Source organism: Triticum aestivum, chromosome 7D (assembly GCF_018294505.1).
Source record: "Triticum aestivum cultivar Chinese Spring chromosome 7D, IWGSC CS RefSeq v2.1, whole genome shotgun sequence".
Lineage (NCBI taxonomy): Eukaryota > Viridiplantae > Streptophyta > Magnoliopsida > Poales > Poaceae > Triticum > Triticum aestivum.
Window position 1 is genome coordinate 441848548 of NC_057814.1, and position 20880 is coordinate 441869427.

Consider the following 20880-nt stretch of genomic DNA (forward strand, 5'->3'; position numbering starts at 1 on the left):
TGGTCATCAGTCTTTGGGTTTGTGCTTGGTACTTTCATTAGGAATTTCTTTGTGATGTAGTAGCGCGAGGGTTGGTGGTCGCCTGGTCGGTGCGTGTCGGGTATGGTTGTTGGGCTGATTATGCGGTTGTGGTTTTGCATGCTGTGTGAGTAGTACACATGTTGTTGGTTTGTGTCGGTTTTCGCCTGTTTTTCTGTTAATGAACTGGGCAATTCCCTTTTTCTTAATTAGTCGATGAGGTAAATCTTTTGCCTCCGTTTTTATTATTTTTTATTTTGCTGAGAGTAGTGATTTTGGCTCGTTCGGGCTTGATCACTGATGCGAGATGGTCAACGACGGTCATATTCGATCCTCGGATCGATTTGTATTCCCAGACCATCAGGTTTTTATTAAAAGTCAGTTAGTTTATGATTGTGAGATTATACTGGATAGGCGAGATTTCTCTGTATACAGGCGGTGGATGGCGATCGTCGGCCACGTTGTCGTCCAGCATAACAGCAGAGTCCTTGGAAGTTTGGCAAAAGGGACGATGACCGCTCTTGTTTAGATTGTTATTCATATATTCATCTTCGCTGATCAATGTTTGTGCGTAGTTCGTTACCTTTGATACCTCTCCGTCGTATCTATAATTTTTTATTGTTTCATGCTAATATTATACAACTTTCACATATTTTTGGCAACTTTTTATATGATTTATTGGACTAACCTATTGATCCAATGCCTAGTGCTAGTTCCTGTTTGTTGCATGTTTTTTGTTTCACAGAAATCCATATCAAACGAAGTCCAAACGCAATAAAAATTTACGGAGAATTATTTTGGAATATTTATGATTTTTGGGAGGTGGAATCAACGCAAACGGGGGCCCACAGTGACCACAACCCACCAGGGCGCACCGGGCACCCCCTGGCGCACCCAGGTATCTTGTGCCCTCCTCGAACGTCGGTTGGGGCCCTTCTTCTGGCGCAAGAAAGATAATTTATGAAAAAAATCATGTAAAATTTTCAGCGTAATTGGAATTACGGATCTCCCGGAATATAAGAAACGGTTTTCGGCCAGATTTGGGGAACGCGGAGCAGAAGTGAACAGTGAGGGAGATCCAATCTCGGAGGGGCTCCCGCCCCTCCGCCGCCATGGAGGCCATGGACCAGAGGGGGAACTCTCCTCCCATCTAGGAGGGAAGGCCAAGGAAGAAGAAGAAGGAGGGGGGCCATATCACCCTCTCTCCCGGTGGCGCCGGAGTGCCGCCGGGGCTAGGATCGTGACGGCGATCTACATCAACAATCTTGCTACCGTCAACACCAACTCTCTCCCCCTCTATGCAGCGGTGTAACATCCCTTCTCTCTGATGTAATCTCTACTTAAACATGGTGCTCAACTTCATATATTATTTCCCAATGATATTTGGCTATCCTATGATGTTTGAGTAGATCCGTTTTGCCCTGTGGGTTAATCATGATCTTGGTTGGTATGACTGTATATTTTATTTATGGTGCTGTCCTACGGTGCCCTCCGTCTCGCGCAAACATGAGGGGTCCCCGCTGTAGGGTGTTGCAATACGTTCATGATTCGCTTATGGTGGGTTGCAAGAGTGACAGAAGCTTAAACCCGAGTAGGTGGGTTGTTGCGTATGGGATAAAGAGGACTTGATATTTAATGCTATGGTTGGGTTTCACGACCTTAATGATCTTTAGTAGTTGCGGATGCTTTCTAGGGGTCCAATCATAAGTGCATATGATCCAAGTAGAGAAAATATATTAGCTCATGCCTCTCCCTCATATAAAGTTGCAAGAGTGATTACCGGTACTTGTTATCGATTGCCTAGGGACAAATGACTTTCTTGTTGACAAAAGCTATCCACTTTTATTACCTTGCAATTTATTCATAGTTTTATTCTTGCAAAATAGTTTCATACTTGTTTTAGGTAAAGCAAACCTCAAGTGTGCGTAGAGTTGTATGGATGGTCGATAGAACTTGAGAGAATATTTGTTCTACCTTTAGCTCCTCGTTGAGTTTGACACTCTTATTTATCGAAGAAGGCTACAAACGATCCCTATATTTGTGGGTTATCAACCTTCTTGGGGATATGAAATAAATTTTGTTGCTAATAATCTCGTGATGAAGTAAAATGTAGTTCAATATTTTGATATTATATTGAGAATGGCGTTTTGGCTCTTGGCCTCTCCATGAAGGCCGTTTTCTTGAAAAATTCAAAATTTGAAAATTCCGGTTTCAAAGAAATCTGAAGAAAAATTGTACAAGTAAACAATGATGTGAGGCGTATGTGCATAAATTTTTTAGGATGAAATACGTTGAAATGCGACCTATACAAAAAAGACAAATTCATGATCTGGGAGGATGAATAGTATCATGTGTTAAAAGGCCCCAGATTTGTCTTTTTTGCACAACCCTCGTTTCAACCTATTTCATTTTTACACACTTGTGCACTATGCCTTCATCTATTTTTTTCAGATTTTTTTGAAATGTAAAAATATGAATTTTCAAGAATTTTGAATTTTATATTTGGAGGCCTCCATGGTGCTCGGATTCCAAAAGCAATTTCGGTATTATATTGTGATAATTCCCTAGTTTACTCGAAAGTCATCTTTTGATCCCGAGCTCATATGCTCCCGCATGAACAGTAAAATCGAAAAAAAATCGATTTGAGAGAAACATTGACAAAAGTTCTAAGTGCCTGCAAAAATTCATCATGAAATCACATTCCTGTAAGGCGTGGCAAAAAAAACAAATTCAGTGCTTCAAAATGCGTTTGAAAGTAGCTTTTTCAGAGTACTGTTTTTGTTTTTTTTGCCACGCCTTCTAGGAATGTGATTTCATGACGAATTTTTGCAGGCACTTAGAACTTTTGTCAATGTTTCTCTAAAATTTTTTTGGAATTTTTTGAATTTTTTTTGATTTAGTTTTGATTTTACGGTTCACCCGAGCTCATTTAAGCTCGGGAGCAGATTAGCCGCGTCCTAGTTTACTTTCATTTTTAAACATTTTCCACGCCCTGGGCCATGGCATGGATAGCTTGCGGGTCAGCTATGCCTTTGCATGTAGGCCGACAACTAGGAGCAACACGACAGAATAAGTTCAAAACGAAAAAGAATGGTAAAACCTGGCACAACTTACACCAAATGGGTAATCCCCATGACAAACTGTGTAATCCTGTAGAATAAAATTACAAAAACATAGGGCATAAAACTGGAATTACCCAAAAAAAATGGATTATGTAAATTAAACTTCAAATGCGTGAGAATCAAGATATTATAGCTACGAACTGCAATTCCCCTGTTAACATAAAGCTTTTCTTCCTCTTCGACCTAACACCTTCCATGACAACAATACTAGTCTAGTGGAGATAATGGAAGACTTGGCTGGAGCTGCGTGTCCCGGGATTCGAACACTGAGGCGATGATGCAGCTGACAGCAGCTGGTTTGTGCTTGTGCCGGGGCGACGGGACTCCTCGGCCTGCCAATGCGCCGTGTAGTTGCTTCCCAGAGTGAAGTTGTCGGCGACGCCCATGGCCACGGGGTACCCGTATCCAGTTGGTAGTGTCTTCATGTAGTCCCCGCCGGCGACGACCTGAGCGGAGTACTCTGGTGCCAGAGTGCCGTCGGCGAAGTCAGGGTAGTGCCCAAGTGGCAAGACTGCATCGGTGTGCCACATGGTCAGATCAGGCCAGTCGCAATGAGCATTGCCGGAGCCCAGCGCGAGCGTCTCGTCGACGGCGCCCGAGTAGTTGCCGCCGCCGATGCACTGGAAGCCGCACCCTGGTTGCATCTGGAAGCTATCTTCCCCGAGCAGGCCGTCCTTGTTCCCGCCGTGCCACGGCACCATCTGCAGCTGAAAGCCGGCGACGTCCATGTCCACGGGGTTGCTTCCGGTGCACGGCACGCCGCCACCTTGCGCGAGCTGCTGCGGCATGACGGCGTCGTCGGAAGCATCCGGCGCGACCTGCTCGTCGAGCGCGACGTGGCCGCCGTCGGCCGGTAAGCCCAGGGCCTCCATCCTGTCTCCCACGGCCCGCAGCGCGGCGTCGATCGCGTCGAGCAGCTCCCGCGCCTCGGCCAGCGTCACATCGTTGAGCGCCGGGTCCCAGTCCGCGAGCGCGGCGGGGCAGCCGTGGCGCACCCTGGCGAGCTTGGCCCTCTCCTTGCCCAGCTCCGCCTCGAGGTAGCCCCGGTGCGTGTGCTGCGCGCGGGCCTCCGGCGGGACGGCGCGGCGGTACCGCTCGAGGACGCCCTCCTCCGACTCCCACACGAGCGGCGGGGCCCCGGCGCCGGCGAGGCAGACGAGCGCGACCGGGACCGCGCACAGCGTAGCGAGCTCCTTGGCCTTGTTCTGGAGCCCCTTGGTCCTCCTGCCGCACGTGCCGGCGCGCGCCTTCGCGTTCTCGACGAGCCTCATCGCGATCTTGCCGCGCGTCATTGCTGGCTGGCTGGCGGTGCGTACGAGGCTACGAGCTTCTTCCTCTGCTCCTCTTCCATCCCGTTGGCTCGTTGCTGACGAGCCTCTACATTGCTGGCTGGCCTCCTTCTATCCGATCCCGTTGGCTCGTTGCTGCTGCTGTATATGTAGATGAAAAAAGGCAGGTTTCTGTGCGCCGGAGCCGGACGTGGACTCGTCCGTCTGCCCCGAACGCGGTGGCCCCTAGAGTGCTAGGCAGTAGGCCTATTAAGCCCGTAATCTTGCATTAGCTCCAAAAATGATGATATAGCCCGCAGGCTGCTCGCCATAACCTGCCATTAGCTGCGGAAAGATTCACCTTCTTTTTTGAGGGCGCGGATTAAGGCGTAGGGCTGTGATTAACCAAACTAAGGAAGGTGATGCTTGCTTGGGTAGCAAACCGTTTCGATCCCGGTGGGCTTCGATTAAAGGAAGGTGATGCTCAGCTTGGGTAGCAAACCGTTTTCGACCCCGGTGGGCTTCCGATTAAAGGAAGGTTAATCCGGTTTCTACTTGGCACGACATCTCTGAGATAGGTTTCCCTTTTGGTACGGCTATGACCGGTGCTTGTGTATCAGGCTCAGCTAGCCCGAAGAATTCTTTTCTTTGTGGGATAATTCGAGCAATTTAGGGTGAATTTCAGACACGCACTTAAAGCGTCTTTAACGCAGACTCTTAAATCGGACACAGTATCTGTCCATGGACGCGTACGGATGCGTTCGTTGACAGTGATACGGGAGCCAGTAATCCAAAGATGTCCGCATACATTTCAATCCGGATTTAAATAAACCGAACGAATAACATGCAAACCCGATGATTTTTATCTAAACCGGACAAAAAATCTTCACATTTCGGACATATTTCAACTAAACTATAGCTTTTTTGTTGTTGAGGAAACTAAACTATAGCTGATTAGGCTATTATAACCTAGTCTAAATGATCGCCGGCCACGGCATTTCCCGTTTCCCGTGACATGTCTTCCCCATGTCCGGCAACAAGCTCACTGGCCGACCGTGAGCCCCGGAAAGTGAAGCTTCAGTTGGTCGGGAAGAATAGTGGCCTCCGTCGGGCAAGCTCACCCTAGTGAGGCATGGCAAGACGTGGCAGTAGCCTTCCTGGGACCCGAGCGGTGTCGGCTTCCCGTGTTCTACTCTTCCTTGCTATCAACGCCGGCGAACGTGGATGTGTCGGCCTCGTCATTGTGGCACCAGGCCACGGACAACGGTGGGGGCACAACTCACGGGGAGATGGTGGCGTCGAAGGTTTCGTCCTCAAAATCCCCCGACGTTGCAATGATGTCCATGAATAGGGTGTCTTTCTTCGCCCTCACGACGCGGAACCGCCATCGCTCGCGATGGATCTCGCGAGTGCTGGAGTAGGACAAGAGCAGTGCCCACTGCTCATCCAGAAAGCCCGGACCGTCCGCCACCATGGTCGTGACGACGTTTGTCAGTCGCGTGGTCACCCGCGATTTGTTCCTTCGCGAGCCGGTGCTCGTCGTGGAGCCGCAGGCCGTACCTTTGGTCTTCCTGCACCTGTCAGAACGCCACCTCTCGTTCTTCCGTCATCATATCGGTGAAGTGCGCCCGCGCCTCACCCAAGGTGATGCCGGCATGGACCGACGAGTGTGGTGGCACCGGCTCATCTTCAGCCGCCTCTTCCATTGTCTCGTCGGCATTGCTGCCCTCCGAAGAGCTCGCCGGCAAACCAACCTATATTCGGCTGGCTCGGCGAGGCTGCCAGCGGGCCGCAACGTCGGAGAGATTTTACTTTTGTTTGGTGGAGAGGTTGTGATGTAGGGTAGAGACCCTATGTGGCCCAATATTCATGAATTGGAGATGGATTTGAGGAAGAACGCGAATAACACGAGGGGAATCATGAGGGATACACACAAATCAACACAAATAGATGCAAATAAAGAGACACATAGATAGATCCTTGATATATATCATCCAAAGAGAGAGATGGAACAAGATATGCTTCTTTCCCAAGTCCTAGGACAAGGATGGCTTGATGCTTCATTGCTTCTATGAAGCCTTTATTCTCCACATGTGGAGGCCTTGGTAACCATGGAAGGTTCTTCTCCAAGAGGAGGTCTTAATCCTCTAGGAGGAGATAGATCCCACCATGGGGAGACACCTGAGCAAAGCTCTATGGTATCTAGTTTCTACTTTGCTAGCCCTATAAATGGGGAGGGAAGGGGTATTTATAACCCAAGCCACAAAAAGGGTAAGCGAGGGGTAAAAGGGGAAGAGTTACAAGGCTAAAGGCCCAAATTACGCACAGGTACGCCGGATGCCTGGATCTTCGTTGGGCGCAGGATGTCCGGAGGTTGGCTGGATGTCCGACCGAGCAGGGCTTCTATTGCCTTTTGCCTAATTTTTGGGAAGAGGCCGGATGTTCGGGTGGTCGATGTAGCGTCGGATGTCCGAGCGGTTGCCGGATGTCTATCCGCTGACGATCTTCGGTCGTCAGTTGGTGCTGCCCTTCTCTACGATGGTGCCTGATGTCCGGTCGCTATAATTCAGTAGCTCTGTCTTCTTCCGTCGTCCTTTTCATGATTCCCTCGCGGATGGTGTGATCATTCTACTGCGCTCGAACTCCTCCTCACCATGTGTGAAACTCCGCTGAAACCTATGTATGCACGAGTAGGAGAGTCAAGTAGTATACCATCCTCAAAGGGCACAACTAGACACATGTAAAGGAGAAGATTCAACTTTATATGTATAAAGTAGATGTCGCATGTGTCACTTGGAGAAGAGACTCTTGACATGGTGACGTCCGTAGGATGCTTCGTTTAAGGTTTTCCCACAGTGATTTGGAGCTTGAGGCCATGGCGGGTGTGGTGCATAGAGGGGATAGGGTGCGAAGGTGTCCGGAGGTTGGCCGGATGTACGACTGAGCAGGGCTTCTGTTGCCTTTTGCCCAATTTTTGGGAAGAGGTCCGATGTTCGGGTGGTCAATGTAGCGTTGGATGTCCGGACGGTCGCCGGATGTCCGTCCACTGACGATCTTTGGTCGTCAGTTGGTGCCGCCCTTCTCTACGATGGTGCCCGATGTCCAGTCGCTATAATTCGGTAGCTCTGTCTTCTTTCGTCGTCGTTTTCATGATTCCCTCACGGATGGTGTAATCATTCTCTTGCGCTCGAGCTCCTCCTCGCCATGTGTGAAACTCCGCTGAGACCTATGTATGCACGAGTAGGAGAGTCAGGTAGTATACCATCCTCGAAGGGCACAACTAGACACATGTAAAGGAGAAGATTCACCTTTATATGTATAATGTAGATGTCGCTTGTGTCACTTGGCGAAGAGACTCTTGACATGGTGACATTCGTAGGATGCTCCGTGTGAGGTTGTCCCACAGCGATTTGGAGCTTGAGGCCATGGCGGGTGTGGGGCATAGAGGGGATGCGGAGGTGTGATGCGGCTCTTGCCGAGCTTGGCCAGGTATAAATAGCGGGAGGCGGGCTATAATGCCGGCAGGCGAACAAACGGGTGACGTTTGCATGCGGTCATCGAAGTGGGTTTCTCGGCAAATGTGTTTGTTTAATGCCCCTAGGCGGACGGATGGGGGGCGTTTGCATGGGGGCGGAAGGCACGTACATCTGGATGCGGCGCGTGTAGTGCTCTCGGTTGGCGCGCCGCTTCAATGCGGGCATCTAGTGAGAGATCTCGTTCGATCTAGGCCGACATGAATGCGGCGCTGGCGCTTTGGAGCGGCACCGACGACATGAATGCGCGACAACTTCTTTTTGCGGGAAAGGACGCGGGTGAGCGAGAGGGTTTTGGGTGGGTCTGGGGTGTCAGACGCGTGCGTGGCAGCGGTACAAACACCCGCAAAGCCCTCTGGTTTGCTGGAAAATGAACATCCGAACCCGGTCCACGGATCGACGAGGTGTCTCATTGGATGGCAAAATGGGTAAAGACCGTTCGGTCCAAACAGATGCCGGGGGTTTGAGAGTTCGTGTTGGAGATGACAGCTACCGTTCATATATGATGTTTGTGCCCCTCGAAATCCTAGGCTTTATAGCCATGTATTTATGAGAACGGGGCGTCCTCCTTGATGCTTAGGTTATTTCTTCTATACAATAATGTCAGCAAGGGTTAGTCTTGATTGGTCTCATTTTTTTAGGCATATTTTTCTGAATTGCACAGCCATCCATTTTGAAAACAGTAACGAAAAACAAAAGACTGAAAAGCTAAGAAAAGAGAGTTAAAATGCTCTTGATGGAATTCAAACAAGGACGTGTAGACCATTTTCAACCGTTGGATGGCGATGAAGGGCTGCAGTTCTTTACGACAGCTCGACGAAGCGGTAAGTTGCCGTTAGATGTAGATCCAACGGCAGAAACTCGAGCTAAGGATGTCGGGAACAGTAAAACTACCTTGTTTCTTCGGTTAAGTAGAGTTGGGTGTAGACTTCTTCAGAAATCATCGTGAATAGGCCTGACATGATGTCTATTTAATAAAGGACGGGGCGTTACGATGGAGGCCTCCGAAAGAGACGAGGATCCCCTGACGTGGGCTATCCTGCCATTGGGTCAATGACATGTGGGAGGCAGGGTAAGGCACGTGAGAGGATCCATGTCCCTCCGAGAGTAGGACCATTGCCATTGCCAGCTTCACTCGTCCCACGCCAACCACGCCACGTACTAGGCTACTAGCGACAACCACGCCAGTGCGCCACCACCAACCAAACTTACCAAGCACACTGAGTGAGTGAGGCAGACGGAGGCGGGCATCCAATCATGGCGGACGCGGGCGTGACGGGGGTGGCGGCGAAGCTGGGCGAGCTCGCGGCGGCGGAGGCGACGGCGCTGCTCCGGGTGGACGCGGAGATCCGGTCCCTGCGCCGGAAGCTGGCCTACCTGCAGGCCCTCGTCCGCGGGGCCGACCGCGCCCGCCGCGGCCGCGCCAACGAGCTGCTGCTGCTGTGGCTGCGGGAGACGCGGGAGGTCGCCTTCGAGGTCGAGGACGCCGTCGACGAGTTCCACCTCCGCGTCGAGGCCTTCCACCTCAGCGCCAAGGGCCGCCGCGGCTGGTGGCACGGCGCAGCCTTCAACCTAGTCCAGGGGCTCGCCACTCAGGTGAAACATCGCTCTCACGGTTGAATGCCTCCAGATTCCCTTAAATTATGCCAATTATGCAAAATTATAGGGCAACTACAAAATTATATACTTTTGTTTTTAATGAATGTTGATGGGCTACAAACTAAGCGGTATAAGGTTGTGCAGGTTGTTGTACGTCATGGGCTGTCGAATCAGATAGTGAAGATCAATGAAAGGATTGATGAGCTGAATCAGAACAAGGAAACATATGCTATTGAGAGTTTTCCATCCGAAACATGGAATTCATCATCGATTGAGACTGATCCCGAGTGGTACGCTATTTCTTATTGTTTACTACGTATTTGCTTACTACGTATTTGCTTACTTGTACTTGAGTTTGAGGTAGTTTCTCTTGTCCTTTTTTTTGCGAGAAAACTTTCAATATATTCATCTTCTATCATGGCAGTACAACGAACACTAGAAATAATAAAAATTACATCCAGATCCGTAGACCACCTAGCGACGACTACAATCACTGAAGCGAGCCGAAGGCGCGCCGCCGTCATCACCCCTCCCTCGCCGGAGTCGGGCACAACTTGTTGTAGTAGACAGTCGGGAAGACGTTGTGCTAAGGCCCTGTAGGACCAGCGCACCAGAACAGCAACCGTCGCTGATGAAGAATAACGTAGATCGAAAGGATCCAACCTGAAGACACACGAACATAGACGAACCACAACCAGACCCGAGCAAATCCACCGAGGATAGATCCGCCGGAGACGCACCACCAGAACGGGGACTAAGCGGGGAGACCTTTATTCCATCTTCAGGGAGCCGCCGCCGTCTCGTCTTCCTGAGTATGACACAAACCCTAACAAATCTTGAAGGAACGACTAACAACGGAGCCCTCCCGCCGGCCCTTGCTAGGATCCACCGCGCCCCCATGGCCCTAGGGCCACCGGAGACGAGGCGGACCTGTGGCGGAGCCGGCGAGAGGCACGAACCCTAGCTTTTCTTGGAGGAGGAGGCGGCCTTGGACGTGAGACTTGAGGTCTCTTTTTATGTACGTGCCTTGATTTTGTTTTATGGATAGTTTCTCTTGTCCTTGTTCTGCTAGCACAATGCTGTTTATTTTTTGTTTCATAGTGGTTCTTTTTTCTTTCGCATTTTCCTTTCTTTTGATGTGCATGCAAAAATGCAATGGTACATGAGTCGAGAGCTGCAAGGATATGACAATTCCATATTAATGCTGCTGAATGCAAGCATCTGACACCCTTGAACTCTCAAAAGTAAAAAACGTTCACTTTTCCCCACTATTGGAACTCGGGTGGTATTAGCTGACATGACATCTTTGTGTCTATTTTTATTTATTTTTTGCTATTATCATATCCATTTGGGCAAAAGTCAGTGTGTCACCATTTCAGAAAGTACCGAGGAAATCACATCAATTTGATAAAATTATAGAAAATGTAAAAAGTCTAGGAAATTCACCAAAAAGATAATTGGAAAATTAAAGAACAATAGTACATTAAAAAAATTAGATATAAATAAATTTTAATATTCAAGGAACTAAGAAATCAATAAAGAATAAGAACAAAACTTTGAAAGTTTTGGGTAAATAAAATTCGACAAAACACATTCGAACTAGTTCTTTTGAAGGTTTACAATATTTTCCTATTTTTACTAGAGAACTTTAGAAAGATAGAAATATTGCAAAAACTGAAAGAGCGATAGCTCTTATAACATATTTTTATCCGCCTTTCAAAAAAATCTACTAATTTGTATTATTCTTTATTTTTTGGATGAACAGTTTGTAGTGATTTTCAAATTTATTTTTCTCTTTTTTCTATCTAAATATTTTGGATTTCTCTTGATTATTAAGATTTAATTATTTTTGTACCAAACTTTGAGTGATGCTGATCCAGCGATGTTTTCTCACATGAAAAACATTCCAACGAAATTATAGACACATAAGCGCCATGCCAGCCAAAACCACGACGGCTTCGGTAGGGGAGAGGGGCGAGGTGTTATAAAGTGAACTGTGGCTTGGCATGCCCGTAGTATTCAGCTAGTCATTGAGCAGCGGACAAGCAAACACTCGTAATTGGGGCATGCACTTACTTTCCATATCCATCTGAGGCAGGGACCAGCTTGATCTCCAGAAAAAATGGGTGCCAAAGTACTCGGAGAAGTATTTGTCCGAGGCTCGAGTATATAACCTCTCGGACCAAAGCAGCCTTATACTTTTGCAAAGGAGAAGCTTGTAGGGAATTTCTCTTTACAAACCATGCCATTCAACTGTTCATTTTTAAAAAAAGGTGTCCTGAATTTGCTTGGCAACTTGCCACTGTTTGGTATTTGCCACTTCACCTGGCGCGTCCACCAGGAGGAGTCTTTAGGGGCAGAACAGTTAGGAACCAAGTCCTATAGTAGGCATTCCATGCTAGCTTGTCGCCTTGACCAAAGGGAGATCATGTTTCTTGCTCGAATTTGTGTAGGTTCTCTGTCACGAGAGAATCATTCCCTATGTTCTTAATTTGACAAAATAAAAACTGAAAGTAGATGTCTGAAGGCAAACTAATCTATATCTAAGTGTATTTGCCCTTAAAAAATGTTTTGTCATGAACTGACTAGTTTGTTTGTTGATTTGGGATACTACTGTCACATCATGTACCTTGAGTATGTGTTAACAGTGTTACTTTGCACATCCATGTCGATTCAGTTACTTATTTAATTATGTAGGGCATCCCTCTCAAAAAAGTAGATAAATAATTGAATAAATATTGATTATGTGGTCAAATATTGAAAGAAAAATCGTATGATTAGTTAGTCTGGGACTCTGTTTGGACTTCTGAGTAAATTTGATAGTATTTTACTCTTCAGGATTGGAAATCTCGCTAGGTCGTACAACATGGTGGTCGTATTGATAAAGCCTAGGAAACACTTTATAGTGTCACATTCTAATATTTTGTGTATTTATAGTTTGGGCTTGATCCCATATTTCAGTGGCAAACCCTTTATCAAGTTTCAAGTTATTTGATTTTCCTCTGGTAGACTATCTGTTGAAATAGAAACATGTTTGACACTTTATGTTGTAAATCGACTATGTGTGTTTTAAAAAGCATGCACACAGTAGTTCATTATTGGTAGTTAATACTGATCGACTGATGCTGCAGGTATGAGGATGGATATGTCAAAGACTCCAGACAAAGTGAATTTGCAACCCTCAAAGACCAAATCATTGACAAGGAGAAGATTGTTTGTCACCGTGCTGTCATCTCAATTCTGGGCGAGTGTGGCATTGGAAAGAAAACACTTGCAAGAAAGCTGTACAGCGACCCTGATATCATGAGAAACTTTGAGGTGCATGCATGGGTGTGTCTTCCACCACACATCAGGTTCACAGACTATGTGGAGACTATGTACAAGCAGATCAGCTCAGAGGTCCCAGAAGCACCTGAAAAAGTTGATAAGGCATCATTGGCACCTGGTGATGGAGAAACCACCAGTAAAGAGCGCAAACTTCGACAACTAATGCAGAACAGGCGGTACCTAGTTGTTCTTGATGGTTTGGTCGAAATCAGTGACTGGAATTCTTTGTTGGATGTCCTGCCAGATGAAAACAATTGCAGCCGAATCTTGCTTACGACACGCCTAAGTGTGAAGGAAATCAAACATATGGACCCACGTATTGCTCCTCTTGAATTGGGTTGCCTTGAAACCATACACGGTCAACAGTTGTTCTGTCGACGAGTTTTTGGAGCAAAGAAACCTCCAGAAATTTACAACTGCAAAGCTTACTATGACAAAGTTCACGATATATCAGCAGGTCTTCCACTAGCCATCATTGTGCTTGCTGGAGTATTACGATCAAAGGTGATTCCCGCGGAGTGGGATGAAGTGCTTGAGCAACTCGAGACCAATGGCCAGCCAAAACCAGTTGGAAGGATATGGTCTTTAGCTTTTGATGATCTGCCACACCATCTAAAATCATGCTTTCTCTACTTTGCATCCATGTCAGAAAATATTATTGTTTACCCAGATCGTTTGGTGCGTCTGTGGATTGCCGAGGGTTTTGTGGTGCCAAAGAAGGGAAAAACTTTGGAGGAAGTCGGGTTTGACTATCTGAAGGACCTTGTCTCAAGAGGACTAGTCCAGGTCATGGACAAGGATGCTGGAGGGCGAATCAAGCTAGTAGCCATCCACAATCTGCTTCACGCGTTCCTGGAATCTGAAGCACGGGACTCTGGTTTCCTTGAAATCCACCACCAAGCTAACGTCCTAAATCCAAATGCAGTGCGGCGTCTTGCTGTACACAACTATGTGGATTCATTTGTCAACATACCGAATGAATTTCCTAAGCTGCGGTCTCTTCTCTGCGATTTCGCAGAAGACCAACGCAGCAGCTCAATATATGAATCGCCTCAACCTCAGACACCATGGGGCAGCTTTGCAGAGATGTGCTTGAGAGCATGTGGAAGTTCCGACAGAGCTGGCCTAAAGACCATTCATGGGCTGCACTTCTTACAGGGCTCTAGGTTCCTGCGTGTCATCGATCTGAATGGTTTGAAGATCCAAAAGCTTCCAAATGAGATTGGAAGCATAATCCACTTGAGGTACCTTGGTATTAGAAACAGCAACTTGGAGGAGCTCCCTTCGTCCATTTCTAAGCTTGACAATCTCCAGACATTAGATGTAAGAAGAACAAATGTGAGAACAGTTGTTGATGAATTTTGGGAAATTGAAGCACTGAGGCATGTGCTTGCTTAGAAAATCATGTTGCCTGATTGCAGAGTCTCCTTGAATAACTTGATGACCCTTGATGGTGTGGAGCCTTCAAATCCGTGGCAAGATCAAATTTGTCCACTGAACTACATGTTATGTCTCCGGTCTCTGTCGTTGTCTGGCATTTCGGAAACCCATACTAAGGCGCTTTCAGCAGCTCTCAGGAAAATGGAGTTCCTTGTGAACCTCGACTTATCTGGTGAAGTCCTTCCATCTACAATGTTCACCGACTCAAGCATGCGCCGCCTCCAGGTGCTGGTTCTACACGGCAGGCTAGAAGACCTTGGTGATTCACAGAGCGACCGATATGTCATGCCAAACCTCACCATGCTCCATTTGCACAGATCGGAGCTGTCGCAGCCGTTTGTAGACAAGCTTGCAGTGCTGCCATGCGTCGCCGAGATGGAGCTCTCATATTGCTCATACAGTGGAGCAACGCTGGTGTTTCCTGGGAGGGGATTCCAGAGCCTCCGAAAGCTGAAGCTTGTAAATCTGTGCGCCTTGGAGGAGCTGGTCGTAGAGCCTGGCGCCGTGCCGATGCTCTCGGTCTTAGCCGTGCATGATTGCAGCAGAGTGAAGGTTCTCACTGGTCTGAATGACCTGGAACACCTCCAAGAGCTGGCGCTGTACAACATGGATGTGCTCGTCGATACATTAAAGCTTGCCGACGAGAAGCTTTGTGACAAGATCAAATGCCTGACCACCCCTACCAAGGTAGACCGAGGCGTGCTCGCTGGTTCCTGGCTCAGAAAGTTGGGGGCACCGGCTATGACATCATCCGACAGCGCAGCTCCAGAACTGCCCTGCGGTGATTTGGAGAGGTCTGGTTCTGTTGGGCGAAAAGCAACTGATGACATTGAGGTACACTACAGTTCCGGCGGCGCATGGACAAGGTTGGCACAGGTGTAAGCCTGTTTTCAGATCAGTGTATAGAAGAAGCATGCCTTCGTGTTGCTTGCTCGGTGATTCTGTGAGGTGTTATGCTTGCGATGGGTGGAGAACTTCTGATTGCTCGCCGTCACCAACCTGATTTTCTTGGTTTTCATGGAATATCGCAAAACTGTTTCGAGTTCTAGTTGCGAGCTTTCAATCATTTTTCGGCAAAAGGGCTGTGGCCCCAGTTCCATTGAAGCAACAAAAACAAGCTCAAGATAGGCATGGCGGACATGGCAATTATGACACGAAAAGGTACAACAGAAAATAGACTGAAGATCTCAGGCTGTTGAAGGTGCTCACAGGGTGCGTGTGTGCGCGTTCATAGGGGTGAGTGTATGCGGGTATGTATGAGCGCGTGTGTCTATACTGTGTTAAAAAAAAGAAAACAATAGACTGAAGGCATGAGGCCAACTCCAACGCACGATTTTTCGGGTGTGTCCGTTTAGATCCAAAGAGGCAGACGCCATTGCCCAACGCGCGACCACGTTCTTAATTTTTGTCCGTTTGGCACAGACGTCGGTCCTTCGTAGCGGCTACAATGATAGGCACAGACGGCGGGTCGTTTGAGTGCATCTAGTCATTCGTAGATATGCTTCTCTGCTCTTGGGGACTTTGCCTCTGAATCTGGCGCCAAGCTTTTATTATGCTGCTTGTTTATTCACAATTATCTTCCGGTCGAGACGGCAAAAGGTGTGAGACTATTCCTCGAGAGGAAAAGGTGTTCAAACTCCAAACCCTGTCAGGCTGTACCATTACCAATCATCTGCAGCAGTTATTTAGTGCCAGAAAATCAGTAGGAATAGATGAACACTCCGCTACAGCATGTTGTTGGCTGCCCCAGGCACATTTGTAAGCATTTGATCCCACCAAGCGTGTTTGGTGTAAAGGGGAATGGGAGTTTAGAGCTGGGTGTTTTATTAAAATTAGACATAGAATGAGTCATTTTATTCCCAATCATTTGTTTGACGCATGATATAAATTATTTGTGCGAATTGAGGAGAAATTGTATTTCTTTGTTTGGTTTGTGGAAATTGACAATGGACTATACAAGGGATGTTAACATAGGTTAAGATGGACTCATAAAACAATTCAGTACTAACTCCCACCGTCTTCCATATTAATAAAACAATAGGAGTTAGAGTCTAAAGTCACATGCCTAAGCCCAATCTCTTCTGAATTTTCAATACCCCTAGCCAAACAATAGATTTAAAGTCTGTTTCCCCTTCAATTCCCCTCTGGCTCTAATAATCCCACCAAAAAAAGGTACATGTTTCCTTCCTTACACGTGGCCTCGTGCAACCACCCTCTTCCTTATCTTTCCTCCCAGGCCACACATTTTCAACGCTGGAACTGACGGGGTTATGATACTGACAATGAGTACTAGGGGTACGAATAAGGGGCAGAGCCTAGCTACAGCGTAGGTGTAACACACGGTGTTTAGCGAGTTCAGGCCCCTCACTTGGTGGAGGTAAAAGCCCTACGTCTCGTGCCCTGAGGCTTGCTTTGATTTGATGGGTAGGATTACAAGGTTGAACGTGCCCGACTATGGAGAGGGGTTCGGCTTATATAGAGTGCGTTGCAGCCCCATGTCTCCCACGCCGCCGGGGCAATTAATGCCATTGAATGAGGCAGTTACTAGTGTAATGAGCATATACTACAACAGTTACAGGTAATGGTAGTTATAACTCTATTTAGTAGACGACTTAGGATCCCTCGACCGTTGCAGCTCCCACGACGCCTTCTTGCCCTGTACGTCCGAGTGATTGATCATCCGCCGAGTGACGTGTGGTTGTTCGAGTGCTGTAGAGCCGTCCGAGTGATCCTCCTGTTGTATGCATTCGAATGCAGGCATGGTCCAGGGACCTACCTATGATGGTGATGGGCCCCATGTGGGTCCCAAATTATGGGTTCTTGACCCTACCTGTAATAGGTGACCACATCATTAGCCCCCGAATCAGTTGGGATTTCGTAGGATAAACAAACCGACCCTCCGGTTGAGTCCGAGCGCTGCAAGGACACTCCGAATTTGTTTCCAAACCGTGATTTGTTGTTCCTTGGACGAAATCACAACGGATTCTGGACTTTAGGTTTACCTGGGTGACCAGGTATTGTTGATCGTCGAGAAAAACCCGGTGGCGTTCGTTTTGTCTCTCGAAGGAGATAGACTAGAGGCCCGAGTGTAGGCATGCCATTATAACCCGAGTGGTGACGCCGGAGCGTGGTCTGACTCTCCGGAGAGATGCCACTCCATATCCCATAGGAACGTCAGCGCAGGCCTGCTACGGGTCCAGGTTTACGAGTCATGCACCTTGGAGCCTACCGAGAGGGCCAAGTGAACCCGCAGAGGGGTGTCAAGCTCATCACATAACGATCCCGAAGAAGACTTCAGTCAGGTGTTTAACGTGGCCGAGTGCACGGGTCCCCGCGGAGGGTGGTCAGTCAGACTGACGTGCGCCCTTTAGGAAAGGAATCGCTGGTAATCAATCGGATTGATCTGCCCCAAAAATCTCAGGATTTGAATTCGTGCGCTCGTGCGTTGAAGCGGTAACGTCGTGCGTTGGTGGGAAAGTGGGAGGTGTGGCTCCCCGATTTGCGCGCACGATCTCCGCCACGTGTCGTGCTGGACCTGTGCTAAGCCTTACCGTGTGGGCCGTTGATCCCAGGATTCGCAGCTACAGATCCGCCCTGAGATTTTGTCTGTTGATATAAAAGATTCGATGGCAGAGCTCCTGGCTTCAGATCCCCTTTCTCTCCTCTCAACTCCTCCGCTTCTCCTTTCCACTCGAGTGCATGGCGATGGCGAAAGGTTCTACTGCAAAAGCGCTGAGGGGTAAGAAGGCGAGGAAGGCCACCTCCTCTGGCTCGGGCACGGCGGCCACCGGCGCGCCGAGGGAATGGCTCCCGTCGCGTGTCTGCGCCTAGAGGATTTGGCGGAGGAGGGACTTGAAGGAAATATGCCCTAGAGGCAATAATAAAGTTGTTATTTTATATTTCCTTATTCATGATAAAGGTTTATTATTCATGCTAGAATTGTATTGATCGGAAACTTAAATACATGTGTGAATACATAAACAAATACTGTGTCCCTAGTAAGCCTCTACTAGACTAGCTCGTTGATTAAAGATGGTTAAGGTTTCCTAACCATAAACATGTGTTGTCATTTGATAACGGGATCACATCATTAGGAGAATGATGTGATGGACAAGACCCATCCGTTAGATTAGCATAATGGTTGTTCAGTTTATTGTTATTGCTTTCTTCATGTCAAATTGATGTTTGCTTGAACTACGTCGGTATTTCCCCAAAGAGGAAGGGGTGATGCAGCACAACAACGGTAGGTATTTCCCTCAGTGATGAGACCAAGGTTATCGAACCAGCAGGAGAACCACGCAACACTACGTAAACAATACCTGCACACAAATAACAAATACTCGCAACCCGACGTGTTAAAGGGGTTGTCAATCCCTTTCGAGTAAGGGTGCCAGAAATTGGCAAAAGGACGTGAGAAAGTTGTAATATTTTGATAGATCGAACGCCAAATAAAATAAAGTGCAGCAAGGTATTTTTATTTTTTTGGTTTAATAGATCTGAAAATAAAAGCAAAGGAAAATAGATCGCAAAGGCAAATATAATAAAGAATAGACCCGTGGGCCGTAGGTTTCACTAGTGGCTTCTCTCGAGAAAAATAGCAAATGGTGGGTGAACAAATTACTGTTGGGCAATTGATAGAACTTCAAATAATCATGAAGATATCCAGGCAATCAACATTATATAGGCATCACGTCCAACATTAGTAGACTGACTCCTGCCTGCATCTACTACTATTACTCCACACATCGACCGCTATCCAGCATGCATCTAGTGTATTAAGCTCATGAAAAAACGGAGTAATGCAATAGAACGATGACATGATGTAGACAAGATCTATTTACGTAGAAATAGACCCCATCTTGTTATCCTTAATGGCAATGATACATACGTGTCAGTTCCCCTTCTGTCACTGGGATCAAGCGCTGTTAGATCGAACCCATCACAAAGCACCTCTTCCCATTGCAAGATAAATAGATCAAATTGGCCAAACAAAACCCAAATATCGGAGAAGAAATACGTGGCTATAAGAAATCATGCATATAAGAGATTCAAAGAAGACTCAAATAACTTTCATGGATAAAAAGATAGATCTGATCATAAACTCGAAGTTCATCGGATCCCAACAAACACACCGCAAAAAGAGTTACATCATATGGATCTCCAAGAGACCATTGTATTGAGAATCAAAAGAGAGAGAGAGGAAGCCATCTTGCTACTAACTACGGACCCGTAGGTCTACAAAGAACTATTCATGCATCATCGGAGAGGCACCAATGGGCATGATGAACCCCTCCGTGATGGTGCCTAGATTGGATCTGTGGTTTCTGGAACTTGTGGCGGCTGGAATTGATTTTTGTCGACTCCCGTAGGGTTTCTGGAATATTGGGGTATTTATAGAGCAAAGAGGCGGTTCGGGAGGCCACCGAGGTGGGCACAACCCACTTGGGCGCGCCCGGGGGCCCAGGTGCGCCCTAGTGGGTTGTGCCCCGCCCCCCTTCGGGCACCTCCTAGGTGCTTCTCCGGCCCATTGGATGTCTTCTGGTCCATAAAAAATCCACAAAAAGTTTCGCTGCGTTTGGACTCCGTTTGATATTGATTTCCTGCGATGTAAAAAACATGCAGAAAACAGCAACTGGCACTAGGCACTATGTCAATAGGTTAGTACCAAAAAATGATATAAAATGACTATAAAATAATTGTAAAACATCCAAGAATGATAATATAACAGCATGGAACAATCAAAAATTATAGATACGTTTTCTCCAACTTATCTATAACTTTTTATTGTTCCATGTTGTTATATTATCATTCTTAGATGTTTTATAGTCATTTTATATCATTTTTTGGTACTAACCTATTGACATAGTGCTAGGTGCCAGTTGTTGTTTTCTGCATGTTTTTTACATCGCAGGAAATCAATACCAAACGGAATCCAAACACAGCGAAACTTTTTGTGGATTTTTTTGGACCAGAAGACATCCAGTGGGCCGGAGAAGCGCCTGGGGGTGCTCTGGGAGCACAACCCACCAGGGCGCGCTAGGAGGCCCAGGCGCGCCCTGGTGGGTTGTGCCACCTCGGGTGCCCCCTGAACCGACTCTTTGCTCTATAAATACCCCAATATTCCAGAAACCCTAGGGGAGTCGACGAAAATCAATTCCAGCCGCCGCAGAGTCCAGAACCACCAGATCCAATCTAGACACCATCACGGAGGGGTGCATCATGTCCATTGGTGCCTCTCCGATGATGCGTGAGTAGTTCTTTGTAGACCTACGGGTCCGTAGTTAGTAGCTACATGGCTTCCTCTCTCTCGTTTGATTCTCAATACAATGGTCTCTTGGAGATCCATATGGTGTAACTCTTTTTGCGGTGTGTTTGTTGGGATTCGATGAACTTTGAGTTTATGATCAGATCTATCTTTTTATCCATGAAAGTTATTTGAGTTTCTTTGGTCTCCTATATGCATGATTGCTTATAGCCTCGTATTTCTTCTCCGATATTTGGGTTTTGTTTGTCCAACTTGATCTATTTATCTCGAAATGGGAAGAGGGGTTTTGTAGTGGGTTCGACCTTACG

At 47.3% G+C, this 20880-nt stretch overlaps 1 protein-coding gene and 1 pseudogene across 1 annotated transcript; one reads left to right on the forward strand and one right to left on the reverse strand.

Moving 5' to 3' along the window:
- Positions 1-3258: 3258 nt before the first annotated feature.
- Positions 3259-4757, reverse strand: LOC123163817 (uncharacterized). The gene has a single exon (XM_044581200.1). It carries the CDS (start codon positions 4430-4432, stop codon positions 3353-3355), a length of 1080 nt encoding a protein of 359 aa, XP_044437135.1. The 5' UTR covers positions 4433-4757; the 3' UTR covers positions 3259-3352.
- Positions 4758-9072: 4315 nt separating this feature from the next.
- Positions 9073-16158, forward strand: LOC123165534 (probable disease resistance RPP8-like protein 4; annotated as a pseudogene).
- The last annotated feature ends 4722 nt before the right edge of the window (positions 16159-20880 follow it).